The sequence below is a fragment of the Tursiops truncatus genome, chromosome 20, assembly GCF_011762595.2.
Source record: "Tursiops truncatus isolate mTurTru1 chromosome 20, mTurTru1.mat.Y, whole genome shotgun sequence".
NCBI classification, from domain to species: domain Eukaryota; kingdom Metazoa; phylum Chordata; class Mammalia; order Artiodactyla; family Delphinidae; genus Tursiops; species Tursiops truncatus.
The window spans coordinates 45698579-45717066 of record NC_047053.1 but is presented as its reverse complement, the minus strand read 5'-3'; the positions used below and the strand labels follow the sequence as shown (position 1 = coordinate 45717066).

The 18488-nt window shown below is 51.2% G+C and overlaps 1 protein-coding gene and 1 long non-coding RNA gene across 7 annotated transcripts in view; one reads left to right on the top strand and one right to left on the bottom strand.

Moving 5' to 3' along the window:
• TBCD (tubulin folding cofactor D) overlaps nucleotides 1-18488 on the top strand; it is a 173797-nt gene that overhangs the window by 17952 nt on the left and 137357 nt on the right. For all 4 annotated transcript variants that reach the window (XM_073798103.1, XM_033847160.2, XM_073798105.1 and 1 more), the window contains exons 6-7: nucleotides 1536-1591; nucleotides 7856-7988. In XM_073798103.1, coding sequence (XP_073654204.1) covers nucleotides 1536-1591; nucleotides 7856-7988 — 189 coding nt within the window. The remainder of the gene's footprint in view (nucleotides 1-1535; nucleotides 1592-7855; nucleotides 7989-18488) is intronic.
• Nucleotides 6019-13870, bottom strand: LOC117309447 (uncharacterized). Of its 3 annotated transcripts, none has more exons than XR_004523739.2 (3): nucleotides 13718-13870; nucleotides 6267-9108; nucleotides 6019-6172 (listed from the first exon to the last, which is right to left on the bottom strand). It is a non-coding gene; the product is annotated as an uncharacterized lncRNA (long non-coding RNA). The 3 variants fall into 3 exon arrangements; XR_012328732.1 differs by having other exon boundaries at nucleotides 6019-7009; nucleotides 7835-9108; XR_012328731.1 differs by having other exon boundaries at nucleotides 6019-9108.

Sequence of the window (18488 nt, the reverse complement as noted above, 5' to 3'; positions counted from 1 at the left end):
TTTTTCTTCAAACTTCTCCTGATACAGATGTTATGTGTGTAGACATAGATTATTGTATTATCTTTTGCTGTGGAAAATATTACCCTGAACTTGAGTGGTTTAACACAGCACACATTCTTCATCTCACAGTTTCTGTGAGTCAGGAATCTGGCTGTGGCTTCGCTGCGCCCTGTCCTTCGAGCTCTCCCCAGGCTGCAGGCAGAGCTCGCCTGGGGGCAGGTCGCTTCCAAGCTCTCATGGTCATGGCAGGAGTCAGATCTCGAGGGTGTTGGCCAAGGGCTTCAGTGCTTTGACGGCTGTTTGCCACTCGAAACCCACCCTGCGCCCCCAACGATGGCAGCTTATTCTGTGAAAGCCAGCAAGGGGCAGGGGCTGTAGCAAGATGCATGTCACACTCATGTGTGGCCCAATCATGGAAATGACATCCCACGCCCTGCTGAATTCTCTTGGTTAGAAGCAAGTCAGCGTGTCCTCCAACCGCGTGGGAGGGATTACACGGGACGTGGGCACTGGTGGGAAGGACCAGGGCCCATCTTAGAGCCTGACCCTGACACTTACTTATACTAAGCTTCTTTGAGCACCTGCTGTGCGCCAGACACTCCCCAGGCAATCCCACTAAAGGCTTTTTCATACATTAACTCCTTTCATCCTACTTAATGAGGCAGTTCACTGTTTTTATCCTCATTTTACTGAAGAGGCAACAGGTGTAAAAATAAGTGACTTAGCCCGCTCACTCTCTCACATGCGGTGGATCTAAACTTGAACCTAGGGTTTGGCTCCCTGCCCGTCCTTCACAGTGCTCCGCGCGGCCCCTGTGTACTAGGGCCCCTGGTGTCCTGCTGTTCTGGGACCTGCTTTTCCCCTGAGCAGTACTGTCTGAATGTCTTGTGTCAGTAAGTAGACGTCTCCCTCAGAGTCTTTAAGGGACACGGTGCTCCACTGTATCTTCATTTCTAAAATAGTCTTTTTTAGGTAGGTGGTTTGTTTCTAGCTGTGTTCCGTTAACCCTTTGGGTGCTTGTCTCCTAAGTGGGATTGCCTGGGGAGAGGACCTAATTTCTAACAATTTGTCCTCCAGAAAATAGATCTTTTAAGTGTATCATTTGGAAAACAGTTGAGATGAGAAGTGGAAACCTCTTAAGGTGTAATTGCGTTAAACTTCGGCCCTCCTGTGTCTGAGCTGGGCCTCCTAGCTGCTGTGAATGCCAGAGTGCTGGTGGGTTCCAGGAGTGTTCTGTGCACACTCTGGGTAACAACATACACTCTTCATTTTTCTGCTGCTTTTGCAAATGTGGGTTTCAAGGGGTGTAGCCACATGCTGTATGAGGATTGGGCACTTCCCTGAGGGTGAGCACACATGTGGCAGCTGCAGCCCTGAGTTCACGTTATGAGTGGTTCGTGCAGCTTTGGAATCTGGCCTCTGTCCGTGAGCCTGGGCTCTTGTGGAGCTGCTGAGTGTGGGACCAGGTGGCTGAGTGGGTCCCTGAGGTCTACATCGTGTGTTTAATGGTGCCTGTCCTTTACGCTTCCTTGTAGTCCTACCTGGTCGTCAGCGACAAGGCCCAAGACGCAGCTGCTGTCCTCGTGTCCAAGTAAGTGCTTTCTGAGAAGGTTTACTGTCTGTTACTGTGTGTGTCTGTTGTCATCAGAGAGGACGTTGGGATGATAGGCTTGGGGAAGTCTTTGCTGTCCTGAGGACTCTGCTGCTTTCCTTGAGGGAACCCAACGCTGTTTGGGTGCAGGAAACCTCTGAACCTGATGTGATCACTGACAGTGCTGGTTAGGGGCTCAGGGTCACCTGACGCTGGGTTAGGAGCTCGTGGGCCCGTCAAGGGAGCGCAGATTTAGAACAGGTGTAGCAGTTTCGCCGGGGCCAGGCCTCCCCTCTGGGGGAGGGGGGGTGGCAGTTAGAAGAGCCTTTGGAAGTCACTTAGAAAGCAGTCCACACCATGGTTTGTGGAGATCATGGGCTGTGATTGCGTCATTGTGGCTTGGGATAAAAATCCCCAAACATCCCGTGTTAACTAAAAACAACAGGCTGTGCCTGAAACAGGCCAAGATGGGTTTATCTGATGAGCTGGGTAAGGTGACCCAGGCAGCAGGGCCTGGAGTCTCCAAAAAAGTGCCAAAGACACATGTGAAAGCTGAGTAGACTTGTTTCATGAAATGTGAGAATGGAAGAAAGCAGTTTTTCTAAATTAATCTTCTTCATGACATGTGATTTAAAGTATGTATATAGCATAAACGAGTTAGAAAATTTGGCTTTTTTTCCCCTCTACATTTGTGAAAGTTAAAAATTGGCTCTAAAAACTTTTGGATGTTTTGATCGGGAAAACAGGGCAACGCCTCCTTCAGGGTCACCTTCTCTTAGGTGTGTAGCCATGACCTTGCACAAGGCGGGAAGAGACATGCTTGATTTATGGGGCAGTTGGGGGCATTGGGGAAGTATTTGTGAAAGTACTGGCTAAACCAGAGGGCAGAGCCTAAATGCGAGAAGCTGATTTTAGGAGTGAGGAAGGAAACACCTGAGCTCGCCTGCGATGCTTACCCTGGGGGAGGAGAAACTCACTGACAGAGGCTTCTCGTGGTTTTGACAAGGAGTGGAAAAGCGTGGCTTTCTTTCTAACTGTGAAAGTAATCATGTGTGTTCAGGAAAATAAAGAAAAGTAAAAAAGTACAAAATAAAACTCACATGTACTGTCATCCCCAGAGATGTAACTGCTCTGTCCTTTGTCCCCCACTGCCCATGGGCATGTTGGTCTGTGGCCCATGGGTACACTTGCAGGGTTGTTTCAGGTGCTGGCAGGCAGGCCTGGAGCTTTGGTCAGTCTTCCAGATGCAATTATGGTGTGATCTATTCTTCCTCCAACCCCACTGTACGTGTGGACTTTTTGTTAGTAAAATTAGCGCCGCCTGGGACACTCTACATGAAACTTTGTACTGTTCTGATCGGCTGTATTTTCTCCTTCCAGTTTTAATTTTTTTTGTATTTATTTATTTTTGGCTGCGTTGAGTCTTCGTTGCTGCGCGCAGGCTTTTCTCTAGTTTTGCGGTGAGTGGGGGCTACTCATTGTTGCGGTGCGTGGACTTCTCATTGTGGTGGCTTCTCTTGCTGTAGAGCATGGGCTGTAGGCCTGTGGGCTTCAGTAGTTGTGGTGCACGGGCTCAGTAGTTGTGGCACACGGGTTTAGTTGCTCCGCGGCATCTGGGATCTTCCCGGACCAGGGGTCGAATCCATGTCCCCTGCACTGGCAGGCGGATTCTTAACCACTGTGCCACCAGGGAAGTCCCCCTTCCAATTTTATTGAGATATAATTGACATCCAGCACTGTACAAGTTTAAGGTGTACAGCATGATGATTTGACTTACATACATCATAAGATGATTATCACAGTAGGCTTAGTGAACATCCATCATCTCTTATATAGATACAAAATTAAAGATACAGAAAAATATTTTTTCCCTTGGGATGACAACCCTTAGGATTTACTCTCCTTTTTTTAAATTGAATGAAAGATTCTTTAAATTCTAAACTGCTTTACAACTTTCAAAAGTTTCACACACATGATTTCATATAATCTCATAATAATCCCTTTTCCCCATACCCCTTTATTGCCTCTCCCCCCAGGATTTACTCTCAGCAGCTTTCATGGATAACATACAGCAGTGTTCAATATATTTATCATGGTGTACGTTACAGACCTAGTACTTATTTATCTTACAGCTGGAAATTGGTACCTTTTTGACTGCCTTCCTCCAGTTCCCCCTTCCCCACCCCTGCCTCTGGTAACCACACGTCTGATCTTTTGTATGAGTTTGTTTGATTTCTGATTGGTTCTTAGGAATGAATTCCTAGAAGTGGAATGAACATTCTAGGGGTTTTAAATGCAGCTACTGGAAAGGTTGAGCCAGTCGGAAGTCTCCTTTTCCCCATATTTAGCAACACTGCATGTGATCTTACAAATGTTTACTAAATTTGTTAAATGAAACATCTTTATTGTTTATTATCTTTTATTACCAGCAGTACTGAGGGTTTGGTAGAGTTCTGCTGAGCTTGACCTGGTGGAGTATTGCACCTGTGGGGTGGGGGAGGTGAAACCCTAAACCCTTCTTCCCTCCCTGGTGTCCTCCAGAAAGGTGGCAGCTGGCGACCCTGGCTGCCTGTCCACTGCTGGAGGGATGCTCCCCCGCCATCTAGTGGTCGGACGAGCAAGTGTTGGTGAGGTTGAGGCCCGTTTTCCACCCAGCTCCTGCCGGTTTGCCAGGTTGTAGGTGCAGCCAGTTTTCCTCAGTTCTAGAGAGGGCGGATGCCCTCAGGTCCTAGAGCTGCTCTGAGTATCCCACCTCACGGACGGGTTCTGACTCGCATATTTCTGTCTTTTTTGGTGGGTTGTTAACAGTGAGGTCCTGGGTGTGAAGGGTGGTCACATGTGGCCTTTGTCCCCACTGGCATCTATTTTCTGATATTTCACGAGGGAGCTGCCTGTCTTACTCTCGCTGCCATCAGCTTTGATTGCTTCCTCTTACCATGTGCAGTTCTGGAGCCGCACCTATTTCCTTTCATTAACTGGAACCTTTAAACATCAGCTGCGTTTTCTGTAACTTTGATGTTACATTTACGCCAAGACGTGTGGATATGAGTGTTATTTTACAGAAACTCTTCAATGGAAATATATGCCTTTATTCTTATTGATTACATTAATTTTAAAAAGATATTTTTAATCTAACTGTAAAATCAAGGTATGCTCCAAGTAGAAAAGTTGGAAATTTTGGAACATAGAAAATTAGGAAAACCCCACACGTTTATAATTATAATACACAATACATGTGTTGTATTTTTTTGGTGTTTTTCTGTGCTGTTATTGTATGGAGTTTGCACAGCACAATCTCTTTGAGTTAGCACCTGCTTTTTCACTTAATTTCACGTTACCGTTGATTAAATGGCTCCTTTAGATTCCACTGTTTTTAGTTACTCTGACCAGCATTCTCACGTCCTTCCTCTTATAAGCAATGCCGTAATGACTAGCTTTGGGTGTAAACCTGTTTTGGTATTTGGGATTATTTTCTTAGGCCAGGCCCTTAGAGGTGGACTTCTGAGTCACAGGACACAAGGACATTGTTGAGTCTCTACACCTGTCGCTCGGTGACTCTTGGGAGCGTGTTTTCAGGACTTTTGCAATCATGGGCAGCCTCAAGAACAACCCTCTTCCCCCAGTTGGATTGTGCATTGTTTTGTTTATTACTAACATTTAGTTTGTATTTCACTGATCACTGGTGAGCTTTAACACATGAGTCTTATTTCAGATATCGTATGTCCCGTGTAGTGACCTGATCTCTAATATCTGTGGGATTCTTGGTGCTTTTTCTCCAGTAGTATGAGCTTTCTCTGTGAAGGATGTTAGCTAGAGGAGGGTGTGATACTTCCTCCAGTGGGTTGGTAGCCTTTTTTACTTTCTTCTTTGGACTAAAGTTTTAATTCTAATGTCAAAATAGTAACTTTTTTCCTTTTATTTATTTAGTTATTTTTACTTTTATGCTTGAAGGCTTACCCTATTAAGAGATTTTACAAAGAATCATTTATATTTTTCTACCTTTTTATTGTTTAATGTAGAATTATTAATCCATTTGGAATTTCTTTTGGTATAGGATATATGATAGATTTTTTTCCTTCTTACAGGTAACTAAATTCTATCACCATTTTGTGAATATTTAACTTTTCCATTAATTAATTTAAAAACACACACAAAGTAAGTTCTTACACAAAATAGGGTTTGTCACTTCACCCGTACTGTTTCACTCTCAGACCAGATACTCTGTGGTAACCGTACTGACAAGGGTCCGGAGCAGCAATGTGTCCCACTGGTGTTTTGCCCTTTGTCCCTCTGGTAGGTCTAGTCCTGTAGTTAAGGTTTTGCTGATCACTCTTGTGGAAATTACCTTCCTGAGAGAAAGACAGTGGGGTCTCTAAACACCTGCACATGTTAGCTGAGTTCCACATTGAAAGTAGATGTAGTCTGTGATGTAACTTTTCCTAAAAGGGAAGGAAGTGTAGGATTCAGAGATCTTTCAGTTTGTGTAGAAGGGTCTCGTTCTGTGTGTTACACCTGTGGGATAGGTATTTTCCATTCTTGCTTATCTGTACTTTTGGACCTCTGCTGCGAACATAACATTTCCTTTTTTAGAGAGAAAAATAAAAAATATAAAATAACCTATTTGCTTAAATCTTTCAAAGGAACCTTAGGTTTTTACTGTAATTTGGAAACTCACCTTGTGTGATTTTGCCCAGGAAAGGAAGTTGGCCGCTACAGGCTGCACACAGAACATCAGCCTCCTGCCTGCTCAGCAGATGAGTGGGTGGAGGAAGCAGGGTGCGTGGCCCCTGAGTGGATGGCGCTGTGACTCACGTCTCCAAGTTGGGCTTTGGGTCCCAGCAGGGCCGCTTACTGGCCCTGTGGGCCGTTCTGTGCCTGTGACCTCGCCTGTCCTGAGGGCCACCCCACTGCAGGCGCTGTGCCTGCCCACATGCAGGGTGAGTGCCGGCCGGCTGTTGTCTTCAGGCTGAGGATCAGGTCACTGTAGGTGTGACCCTCATCCTGTGGCCCCCTCCAGAATCAAGGAGCTTTGAACAGGGCCAAGGACATTGAGATAGGGTGTATAATACCAGTTATCCATTTTAGATGATCACTCTGAGGTGCAGATTTTATGAAATTCCTGGGCCCTCTTCTCAGACCCGCCGTAACGCAACTTCTTGGCTGGCGGGGGTGGCATGTGAGTTCGCCTTTGTAACCAGCATCCTAAAGTTTGGTAAATCCTCGGTGACCAAGTCTCTGGGTGTGTACCCTGATGGAGGTGGGCGAAGACAGTCGTGGCAGCTTTGTTTTACTGACACGGAGACCTTCTACATGGCCGCAGTGTAATCCCTGCGCTGGCTGAGCATCTTGCGTGGGGCGGCGGTGGCTGTTTTGAGGGAAGAGGGGCCTGTGGGGGCTCCTGGTCAGGACAGGAGGCTCCTGCAGGGGTGCAGAGATCAGAGCCAGGCATGTCGAGTGCTGCCCCCAGGGTAGTGCCACCTGGCGTGTTTCTGTGGTATTGGTGCCGAGCCCTCTCTGGGTGTGGTCTGTGGGGCCAGCTAGGGGAGTGAGAGGTCCTCACAGGTCACCTCCCGCGACGCTGTCCCTGCGCCTGCTGTCCTCCCCTCACTCAACTGTTTCCTTCTCATTGTTTGCCTGCTTCCTGTGTTTCTGCCCCAAGACTGCAAGCTCCCCCAGGAGGTCAGGGACTCAGCCTGAGTCAGAGAGCTGGGGGATGGGTGTGTGCACTGGTTGGAGAGGAGTGAAGGGGGCCTGGGCTTTGGTGTGGGAGCCCGAGGGTGGCTGCCGGCCCAGACCAGTGTACAGGAGGGTGGGTGAGAGCCAGCACTCCAGGAGTGCAGCACTGAGCAGATGCCTGTGGTGGGGACGATGGGGCCGTGGACACAGCTGGAGCTCTGCATGGCGTGTGCAGCAGGCAGAGAGGATGGGGAAGGAGTCCCATGGCAGATGCAGAGAGGGAGGTCGCAGGTGGCAGCATGGGGTCCCAAGGTGAAGGGATACAGAGTTGGGCCGAGGAGTGGGCGTGGGTGGGCTCAGGTGAAGGTGGTCCCATGCTACACAGGGTCTCGGGATGAGGGGGCTCAGGAGGCGGGAAGTGTGGGGGGGGTGGGGACTGTGTGAGACCCCAGAGAGGTGGTGGTGGGAATTGCCACCTGAGAGCCAGGGTCTTAGGTTGGAGAGTGGCAGTGGGCCAGGAAAGAGTGAGCTCTTGGCAGCTGGGGCCTCGCTTGAGCTGTCACCTACCTGTCTGTCCCCTTTTGGCAGGTTTGTCACGCGGCCCGACGTTAAGCAGAAGAAGATGGCGAGTTTCCTGGACTGGAGCCTATGCACTTTGGCCTGCTCCTCCTTCCAGACCATCGAGGGGGTCATCGCCATGGACGGGATGCTGCAGGCCCTGGTAAACACTGTCCCAGTGGTGCGGGGCGGTTAGCGGTCAGCTTGTGGGGCTGTCAGAACCCTGGGGACAAGCCCTGTTTACCTTGGTTTCGTGGGGAAGTGGTTGGAACACAGGAGGAGATGTTGAACCCCGACAGAACAGTGAACACGGTTTCTTTTCTCTGCTGCTTTGCACTGGGCCCTGCGACTGAGGGCTGGCCCTGCATTGTTAGCGATGGGCTTTCTGCTCTGGGGAAGGGGGTGGACTGGTGGCCCTGCGCATCGCCGCCAGGGGGCACCAGTGCCTGCAGAGCTGGAGCCAGCAGACAGGTAGGGGCGTGTCCTTCTCGAGCTTCCTGCTGCTCAGATGTGTTACAGAGAAAAATGATTGGAACCAGCTTGAAGGAAATAAGGCAGGTGGTTTGAAATTTGGTCTTGTTCAGATACTCAGGGTATTTGTAACCACTGTGCTGAGCGCAGACCTGGCCCCTGGCCTGAGAGCTCCCACCGTTTCCTGGCTGCCTGCTTTGCTTGTCTGGTGGTGCCTTTTCTAGGAGGAAAGATCAATTGAGTTTAATTGGTTAAACTCTGCAGGGGAGGGGAGGCTGCTACACTTGATGCTCTGGGATCAGGGCTCCCCTCCCTGGGCCTTGTGGTCCTTGCTCTTTCATTGCAGTGGGTGTGATTTCGTCCTTGCCCTTGTCTCTGAAGCTAAAGAGCTCAGGGCCCACTTTGAGGAGAGCAGGGCATTTGGACTATGTTTAAATGGTGGCATTTGGGCCGTGACTCAGCGTGATGTCGTCTTCTTGGGTGTCATCCCATCTCCTTTCCTTGGCTGTTGCAGGTTCTGGCGGGATGTAGGAAGCGTGAGGGCCTGGGGGAAGTGGGGCTGTTGGTGTGATGTCCTGGGGTGGAGGGACAGGAGGTGGGAGGATCGGAGAGGACAGTCCTCCTCCCTGCCTGCCCTGCACTTAGAATGTTCTCTCATCTGTGTCTTTTCATTTATGATGCCATTGTCTTCAGGAAGGATTGGCATTTAAATGATGAGGGTATCTCAAGACGTTTTAAAAAGAAACCTGGAAAAATAAAACATGTTCCTGTAGTCTGATGAGGTGATCTGTTTATTCATGTGTCCTTTCATTCTGTAAATAAATGTGATATGTTATACTTACAATGGTTTTTAAAAAGTTGAGATGTAATTCACATAATTCACCTTTTTAAAGTATATAAGTTCAGTGATTATTTTGTATATGTACAGGGTACAACCATCACCACTTGTCTAATTCCAGAATACTCTCATCACCCCTAAAGGAAACCCCACACGCATTAGCAGTCCCTCCCTGTTCCTCCCCTGCCATCCCCCAGCCCCTGGCAACCAGTGATCTACTTTCTGTCTTTCTGGGTTTGCTTATTCTGGACATTTCATACAGTGGAATCATATGCAATGTGACTTTTTGAGTCTGGCTTCTTTCCTTTAGCATCATGTGTTCACGGTTCCTCCACGTTGTAGCCTGTGTCAGTGCTTTGTTCCTCCTTACGGTCAGTACTCCACTGTATGGGAATTCTTAGTTACTCTGAATAATGCTGATCTGAAATTTTGTATATAAGTTTTTGTTTGAGCATATATTTTCAATTTCTTTGCTACAATAGTAGCAACAGGTTTTTTTTTTAAGTTTAACAATAATTTATTTAAAATTTATTTATTTATTTTTGGCTGCTTTGGGTCTTCATTGCTGTGCACGGGCTCTCTCTAGTTGCAGCTAGCAGGGACTACTCTTCGATGCGGTGTGCGGGCTTCTCATTGCGGTGGCTTCTCTTGTTGTGGAGCACTGGCTCTAGGTGCATGGGCCTCAGCAGCTGCATCACGCGGGCTCAGTTGTGGCTCACGGGCTCTAGAGCACAGGCTCAGAAGCTGTGGCGCACGGGCTTAGTTGCTCTGCAGCACGTGGGATCTTCCTGGACCAGGGCTCGAACCCATGTCCCCTGCATTGGCAGACGGATTCTCAACCACTGAGCCACCAGGGAAGCCCCAGTTTAACAATAATTTAAATATTTTTTCTGTGTTTCTGAGGTTTTTAAAAAATTGTTATGGCTGGCGCATCTGTGATACTGATGGAACACAGGTATCAGCCTATGCCTGTAGGTGGCTCTCGTTCCAGCTGCATGTGTGGGGAGGTGCTTAAGGAAGACTTTATTGCTATGATGGGGGTCAGTGCTGGAGGTGGCTGGCCAGGAATGATGCTGAGTGTTGACAAGAGGGGAGCGGGTGGTCCTGGTCACCAGGCCATTGCTGCAGGGGTCCTGGGCGGGCAGGGGAGGGAGGTAGTGCAGGGCATCCAGCCCTGGTGAAGGATGGGTGGATGCAGCTGAGATGGTTTATTTGAAAGTTTGAGTGTAAGTGGATTCTTAGTTTTTTGTATGAGTCACATTGAGAAGTCTTAGGTCACAGAGAAACAAGGGTCTGACGAACACAGCCAAGCCTGTCGGTCCACTTGGCCTTGCAGGGTAGACCCGCCCAGACGCTGGTGCCGCTTCCTGACTCACTTTTGTCCTGCTTTAGACCTCCTTCCCCCAGTCTGGAATCTGTGTCCTTGACAGGCTCCTGGAGTCTCCTGCCAGGCCCCCCTGGCCTGGAAGCTGCCTCTCCAGAGGCCACTGCTGTGTTCAGGTCAGGGTAGCTGAGCCGCAGGTGCCTCCACCATGGGGCTGGAGCCAGCAGTGACCACCCCTGGGGCGTGCAGCTGGCGAGGCCTGTGTAACCCCTGCCTGGACTGGCAGCGGCAGGCCTGTGCGTTCAGGCCACCAGCGAGAGTCCTGGGGGCGCCAGTGCTTTTTTTTTTTTAACGTTTTTGATCCTCTTACTGCTTGTCACTAGGTTGTTCCCAAGTTTTTTTAAAAAATTAATTTATTTTAACTTATTTTATTTTTGGCTATGGTGGGTTTTCATTGCTGTGTGTGGGCTTTATTTGCGGCGAGCGGGGGCCACTTTTCATTGCGGTGTGAGGACTTCTCACTGCGGTGGCTTCTCTTGTTGCAGAGCATGGACTCTAGGCGCCCGGGCTTCAGTAGTTGTGGCTTGCGGGCTGTAGAGCTGAGGCTTAGTAGTTGTGGTGCACAGGCTTAGTTGCTGTGCGGCATGTGGGGTCTTCCCAGACCAGGGCTTGAACCTGTGTCCCCTGCATTGGCAGGCGGATTCTTAACCACTGTGCCACCAGGGAAACCCTGTTCCCAAGTTCTGTTCCTTCTTCCCCGGGTGGGGCACAGGCGTTGGCAAGCCCACTGCTGCCCTCCTGCTGGCTCCTTCACTGGCCATGAGTGGGGAAGTGCTTTTTATTGGGACATCTCCCCGTTTGACACTCAGGAGGAGAGAAGGCCTCCATTTTCTCTTCCTCCTGAGGAATAAAATGATTTTCCCAAAGGCTTAGCAAAGTTGAACCCTGTGTCCCTGCCCGCTTGTTGGCCCAGAGGAGGAAGCCCTGCGGGGCCGAGGCCCTTTGGCAGCCGCACCCAGGAGCTGTCGGGGAGATGCGCCCTCAGTGAGGGTATCACCTGGTATAAGAGCCCTGCCAGGGGAGGGGAGGCCTGGCCCTCCCACAGCTCCCAGGGCAGGCACATCCTTCTGGAGCCTTCAGAAGCCTAGTGCTTCCTCTGGAAAACCCAGGTCTTTCTGGAATCATGCACGTTCTTTCCTTTCCTTTTTTTGAAGGAGAAATTTGGTTTAATTGCTGCTACTGCCGCCTGGGCAGGAGGAGACAGTGTTGGTGCTGAACTCTCCCGGGCGGGAGCGGTTTCACCATGAGCTTGTCAGACCTGAACGGGGAGGCTGGGTGTCCCCTGTGCATGATGAAACCTGCAGGTGTGCTGTGCTTCAGGATTGCGTCTGCCTCCTTCGATGCACTTGGCTTCATTCTATCCACCTGCTCATTAGTGTGGGTTAGGCGAAACAGGTGGACTCGTAACAAGTACCATCGAAACTGGCGCTTCATTTTTATTTCCCTTGAAGCCTGTTCCTCTTGCAGGGATGATTTTTAACCCTCTGGCAAGGAAATAAGTGTTTGGCAACTTCATTTCATTGGAAGGCCTCTTTACTGTAGATCTTTGAAACACCCTTTGGTTTAGTCCCTCTTTAAGCATTAGGATTAATGGAAATCTAGGAAATTCAAGGAAGGGAAACACAATATTAAAAATTGAGGGGCTTCCCTGGTGGCGCAGTGGTTGAGAGTCCGCCTGCCGATGCAGGGGACGTGAATTCGTGCCCCGGTCTGGGAGGATCCCACATGCCGCAGAGAGGCTATAGGCCCACGAGCCGTGGACGCTGAGCCTGCGGGTCCGGAGCCTGTGCTCCGCAACGGGAGAGGCCACAACAGTGAGAGGCCCGCGTACTGCAAAAAAAAAAAAAAAAAAAAAAAAATTGAGGCTGGTGGCCATTTGAACTTGCTGCGCTCCGCTCACACTGGCAGGCATGCCGTCTCCGCTCTGGCTCCTCAGATTAGAGACTGACTGACAGGTGGCTCTGTGTGCTTCCCGAGGGCGGGCAGTGGATGGGGGCGCGCCATTCTGTTTGCCAGCTGCTGGGGTTGTCCCCCCTTCACAGTGAGGTTCTTCTGTCCGTTCTGTCACTGTCACAAGTACACCTTGTTAAAGGGTAAAGCAGTCACAAACAAGATTAAAGAGCAGGGAAGTGAAGACAGCAGATGCCCACAGTCCCACAGCCTGAGCCCCTTGTGGGGAGGGCGGGGACCCTGCTTTGGCACGTGGTTTAAGGACGTGGAGGAGCCTCATGTCCAGGTCAGGGTGGCTGTCGAGCAGGTGGCCTGCACCCTCGGACGGGCAGGCCGCACCCCGGATGCGCGCCCCAGACTCCAGACGTGGTTGGCTCTGTCCCCCAGGGAGGAGCGGGTCCTACAGCAGCACCTGAGATCCCAGCGGGGGCAGCCCCTCTCCATGCCCCCGTCTGTGGAAGGGAAGCAGCAGGCCTCTGGCCTCAGAGCGTGGTGTGAGCTCACCCTTGAACTTGAAGAGAAGGCACTTGCTTACCCAGAACATTTCTCATGTGGCTTTGATTCCTCTTCTTTCAGGATTCTTTGGAAAGGGCACCCTGTGGTTTCATTAAAGTTGTTTGGCCAGAGGACAAATTAACCAAACTGGGCTTTTTAGTCATAGCACTTGCCTGGGGCAGGGTTTCTGGTGGAGGAAAACGTGGTAGAACGATTTGAATGTGACCATTTTCAGGGTGTGGATGTTTATGTAATGTTCATGTGCTCCTATAGGATTCAGGTGAAATAAGCCATCTTCAGTTTTCTTGGGGGTCTAAGATGTGGAGCAGCCAACTCTGAGGCTGCTTTAATCTCACGTGACTCTTGTTTTATGCGTGGCGGGCTGCCCAGTGCACGGGTCTTGTTAGAACACGCACTGTGTGAGGCTTGTCTCCGTTCACCGGCGGCCTGGTTTGTACACCTGCTGTGTGATGGGGTGACGTGTCCTGCTGGACAGGTGTGTGCTTGCAGGCAGCCAGCCTGGGCCCACGCTTGCACGGGAAGGGGCTTAGCCATCGCAATGCCTTTGCCTCTTGGATGAGAGACAAACACAGAGCGCTGTGCTCTATGAGACAAATGCAGACTGCTTGGCCAGTGTCCCTCCACCGTGGTGCCCCACCTCGTAGCCCCCACTTACCTGGCTGCCTGGCCACCCTCACCTTCCCTCCAGCACAGGGGTCCCTCAGGCTCTTTCTGTGCCCGACTCTCCACTGACCTTAGTCCTTGTTTCTGTCCTTGGTCCCAGAGCCCTGGTTCTGTGCACCTGTTGTGCTTCAGGCTCCGCAGGTCAAGGTAGCGTCTTGTACTGTGGCTTTTCCCTCCTCCCGCCTGAGTTGCGAGTGAGACCCAGCCGCAGAGGAGGATGCTGGCCGGTGCTGTCTGTGCTCTCACAGGCTAAGTCCAGGGCCGAGCCCCAAGGTGGGGAGGTGGCTTGAGGCGTCTCCGAGGCCCCGCCCTCCTTTACTGGTCCAGTGCTTGCTGGGCTGTGCTGGCCACTTCCCTGGCCCATCCTTCACGCTGTCCAGGGTCCTCTCGGCCATCTGCCTGCTGCTGCCCTCCCTCCATTCAGGGGCTGGTCCAGTCTGGAGGGTCCCTCTGGGCAGTGACAACCGCCTCTGGGTGTTCTGGGTCCCATGCTGCTTTTCTGCTGCCCAGGTCGCCTGCCCTGTCAAAGCCCGTCAGTGGGCTTAGCTCTGCCCATCTGGTCCCAGGCGAGGTTCTTCCTCCCTTTCCTCCTTGTGTCTCCTCTTGTATCACTTCCGCACAGAGCCCCCTCCTCCCCCTGGGTTTGGCACCAGAGCACGACCCCTGCCACTTCCTGCGTCCGAGCCAGCTCTTCTCGGGACGCTCCCCTGTGTGTCACAACCTCCTCCTCTGACCTCTGCTTTGGGAACTGCAGGCTTTATGTTGATCATTTCTAAGTTTCTGTGGCAGGAATTATGCCTTTTGCATCCTTCACACGTCACTTCGTTAGGCAAATAGGAGATGTATGATCAGTGTTTTTGGTACTTGTGAATCGACTGAGAATTGATATTTATCTGAAGAATCATTAGCACTGAGTAAGTGGTCCTAACAGGGCATGTTCGGGAGGGACTGGAGTCGACTGGTCTGGCTCTGCCTCCAAGATTGTTCCTGCAGGTCTTTGCCATCCTCAGGCTTGCTCTTCCCATAGTGGAGGTCGAGGTGGGGCAGCATCTTTGCTGACCTTCAGACTGATTCTGACCCTTTTAAGGGAAGAGCTTTTAGCTTTTTTTTGCTACATGGTGTTTGAAATTCCTGTATTAGGGGCGGTAGAAAGCCTGCTTGTGCCTGTACCTTTGTGTGGTTGCTCATGGTTTGTAGAGTCTGACCACGCTGTCTTGGGGTGGGTGGGCTGGACGAGGGCCACCCCGAGTGGCCTCCCAGTCATCCGCCCCGTGCCCTGGAAAGCTGGGCCCCTCTGTGTAGTAGGACCACAGGCAGCCCAAACGCTAGGGTCTAGGAGGGGTCATTTAAACGGCAACATCTTAATGCAGCTTGTTATTAGGATCCTGACTTCCGCGGGGGCTGTTTAGAACATTTGAGGAAGCTGGGTAGATAATAAGGTGGTGGAATACGTCGTTATGAGCAGATTGACATCTGAAAACAGGAGGTCACAGTCGTCAAGTGTCCTCTGGGCTCTTGTGCACCATGCAGCCTCATCTTCCAGACAGGACGCAGGAAGCTGCAGTCAGTGACTGGGGCGGGGCGGGGCGGGCCGGGCCGTCTCCCCTCCTGTGAAGGTGTGTGTTTATGATTGGGATTTCACTGTTAGGTTAGGAAAAGATTTAACACATAATGGGAAGATAAAACTAATGTGATTATTTTGATCATTTAAACATTTCTTTTTGAAGTTAATTTTTATTTACATATTTGTGTACTTAAAATCCTTTATAGTTTACTTGATATAAGTGCATTTTATCAGAATTGTATTTTTTCATTCTGGGTCCTAGCTGATAATAATCAGCTGTTATCCTAGCCATTGAAAACTCAATTTCAACAACTAAAATTTTTCCACATTTGGAAGTTTTTTGTTTTCCCCTTAGTGTATGCAATCCTGAGGAAGTAAACCAGGCACCCTCTCGAGAGAACAGATGTCTTGCTTCTTCTTGGGGTGGGAAGTGCCTCTGGTTGGGCTGGCTTGCCCCTCCCCTCCCTCAGGCCTGGTCCTGAGCACAGTCTGGTGGGCATGGCCTTCAGGCCAGTTGTCCTCCTGTATTTCTTAGTGATCCCCTGTACAGTTTCAGGTTACTGTCATTTCTTGGGGTGGTGGTGGCCCTCCCCCTCCCTTTTATTTTTGCAAGCCAGTAGTCGTGTGTGTGTGTGTGTGTGTGTGTGTGTGTGTGTGTGTGTATGTGTGTGTGTGTGTCGGGGTGGAGGGTGGTGCACGTGGTGGGGTTCTTCTCTTCTGACCTGCAGGGAAGGGGGGCCTGGAGCGTGAGTTAAGAGAATTCGTCTGTATAGCGCCCTTGGGTGTTACTCAGAGGGCGCCAAGCTGTTGGGCTTTGTTGCCTTGCATGGAAGGTTTGGTCCTGGCTCGGCTCTGTGGCTCCAGCAGGGACCATCAGTCAAGCTCTGGAGTGGCGTCCAGCCTGAAACTGTTGTGTCAGTGCTCATGGTCCTTTCTGTTTACGTTTTGTCCCCTTCGTGTGTGCACATCCAGGAAGAGCTGTGATACTGGGGCGTGGTCCCCTCTGTTGCTCTGGGACAGGACTCAGGAGCACAGAATGGGGGAGCTTGTCCTGCCTGAGCCCCATCCTGTCTGCTGGTTGGTGCGTTTGTGATGTCACGTCTTTCTGAGGGACTGGGAATGGGGCCATCATGCAGTGAGGTGCCCCTCAGTGCCAGTGCTCATCAACTCACAGGGTAATTCTTGGGTGCTAGTAGTAAGTGGCACCCCTGAGCCGTGTGGTGTGGGCCCCTTTCTCCCAGGGCCTAGGGTGGAGCTGCTTTTCTTGCCCTTGACTCAGTGGTGCCTTCAGGGGCCTCAGACCAGCATCTCCTGCTTGGCAGCCGGGCGGACTTGCTCTCAACAGCCGACAGCCTGTGATTTATGGCTGGAGAACATGCCCTGGGGAGGGAAGCTGGTTGCATGGTGCAGAAGAGCTGGCTTGGGTGGGTAGTGATCGGAAGGTGTGGTGGTTTAGAGTGATTACTGGGAAATGCGTTTGTTTGCACTTTATGCTGTGCTGGTTTCTAGAACAACAGGAGCAGACCTGGCGGTCATCTCTCCTCAGATGGGTGTGCTGTGTGGTCTCGTCTCTCTGTGGTGTGAGGGCTTGTATGGAGTGTGTGCTTCCAGCTGGTGGTTTTCAGTTGGCTCATGTTTTATGCTTCCATGAAAAATGGGGTACACTCCCCATTTAGTGGCCCGGCTGATGGATCCTCCTGACCATCTGAAGATGAGAGCATTTCTGTTGGCCACTTCCTCCCGTTGCTGGGGGTCACTGTTCTCTGCACATGCCGGGTTGGACCGTGTGCTCTCAGGAGGGAAGGGCAGTGAAGATGGCCCTACTTTACGTGGAAAAATAGACTAAGAAACAAAATCAAAGCCCTGGCCCTCTGTGATTTTTGTTCCTTTTCATCCCTTTAGCCATTCTGAGTCTGTTCATGGGAGAGTCTGTAACTCCTGTGACCTTTGCCTTTGTGCATACAGAGCACCCCCACCCCTGGGAAATCCTGTGGGCTTCAAGGTCAGGAAAAGTGTAGGGATAAAAAGAACCCACCTTGGGCTTCCCTGGTGGCGCAGTGGTTGAGAGTCCGCCTGCCGATGCAGGGGACACGGGTTCGTACCCTGGTCCGGGAAGACCCCACATGCTGCGGAGCGGCTAGGCCCTTGAGCCATGGCGGCTGAGCCTGCGCGTCCGGAGCCTGTGCTTCGCAACAGGAGAGGCCACAACAGTGAGAGGCCCGCGTACCATAAAAAAAAAAGAACCCACCTTGAACCCATAAAAGATGGGGTATTGGGTCCCCTTTGGTCCAGACAGTGGCCTGCAGCCTGGCCTTGGGGCTGGTCCCCTCTGTGGGGTGGGGACCATGGGGGACTGTCACCATCTGCCCATGCCCAGTGGCGGGCTGTGTCAGTGACAGTTGTCCTGGGAAGTCTTCACTACTTGTTCTTTTCTCTTACTTAGACTTTGTAAGGAATTTGGCAAATGAAGGATGTTCATGTGTGAGAGCATTTGGGGCCTTTCCTCGTATTTTAAATTCTTATTATTTATCAGTGAATGAGACCAAAGAGCGTTTAAGTGGTCACCAGGTGCTGTCAGTTCTGTTTCCTGCCGTTGCCTGTCCAGCCTCCCTCCCCCTGCAGACCGTCTGCCCTGGTCTAGGCGCCCCACCTCAGCTTCCCGGACGTTGAGAGTGGCCTCCCCATGTGTCCCGCACACTGCTGCCAGGGTGGTGCCTGCAGGGTGAGATTTCAGTCCCTCACACGGATCCTAAGGAGGGAGCTGTGTCTGTCGTGGACAAGCCACCCCCTAAGCCTGTGGCTCTGCACAGCAGCTGTTGTGTGTGGATTCTGTGGGTCCTGACAGGCCAGGGCATGGGCTGGGGGGGCACTTGTCTCTGCCTCGTGCTGCCAAGGGCCTTGCCTGAGAAGCCCGCACTGTGTGGGTGACTAGAAGGGTTAGGCTCAGCTGGGCCTGTGGACTGTGGCTCCTGCGTGGCACCTCTGCATGTGGCTACTGGGTTTCCAGGGAGAGTGTCCCAGGCAGAGGATCCTGGGCTTGGCAGTCACAGTGTTGCTTCTGCCTGGCTCTGTTGGTTGAAGCAGCTGGAAGACCCCTGGCCCCAGGGAGGGAGGCAATGACCCCAGAGACCCCGGCTGTGGAGGGGAGGAGGTCAGAGAACTTGCCACAAAGGGTGACCGTACGATTTTTATCCACACTATGTATTTGAGAGTAAAAGGAGGCTCTGCTCTATTCATAACAAAGCTGCCAGGAGTGAGGGGGGTGAACTGGCCAAGG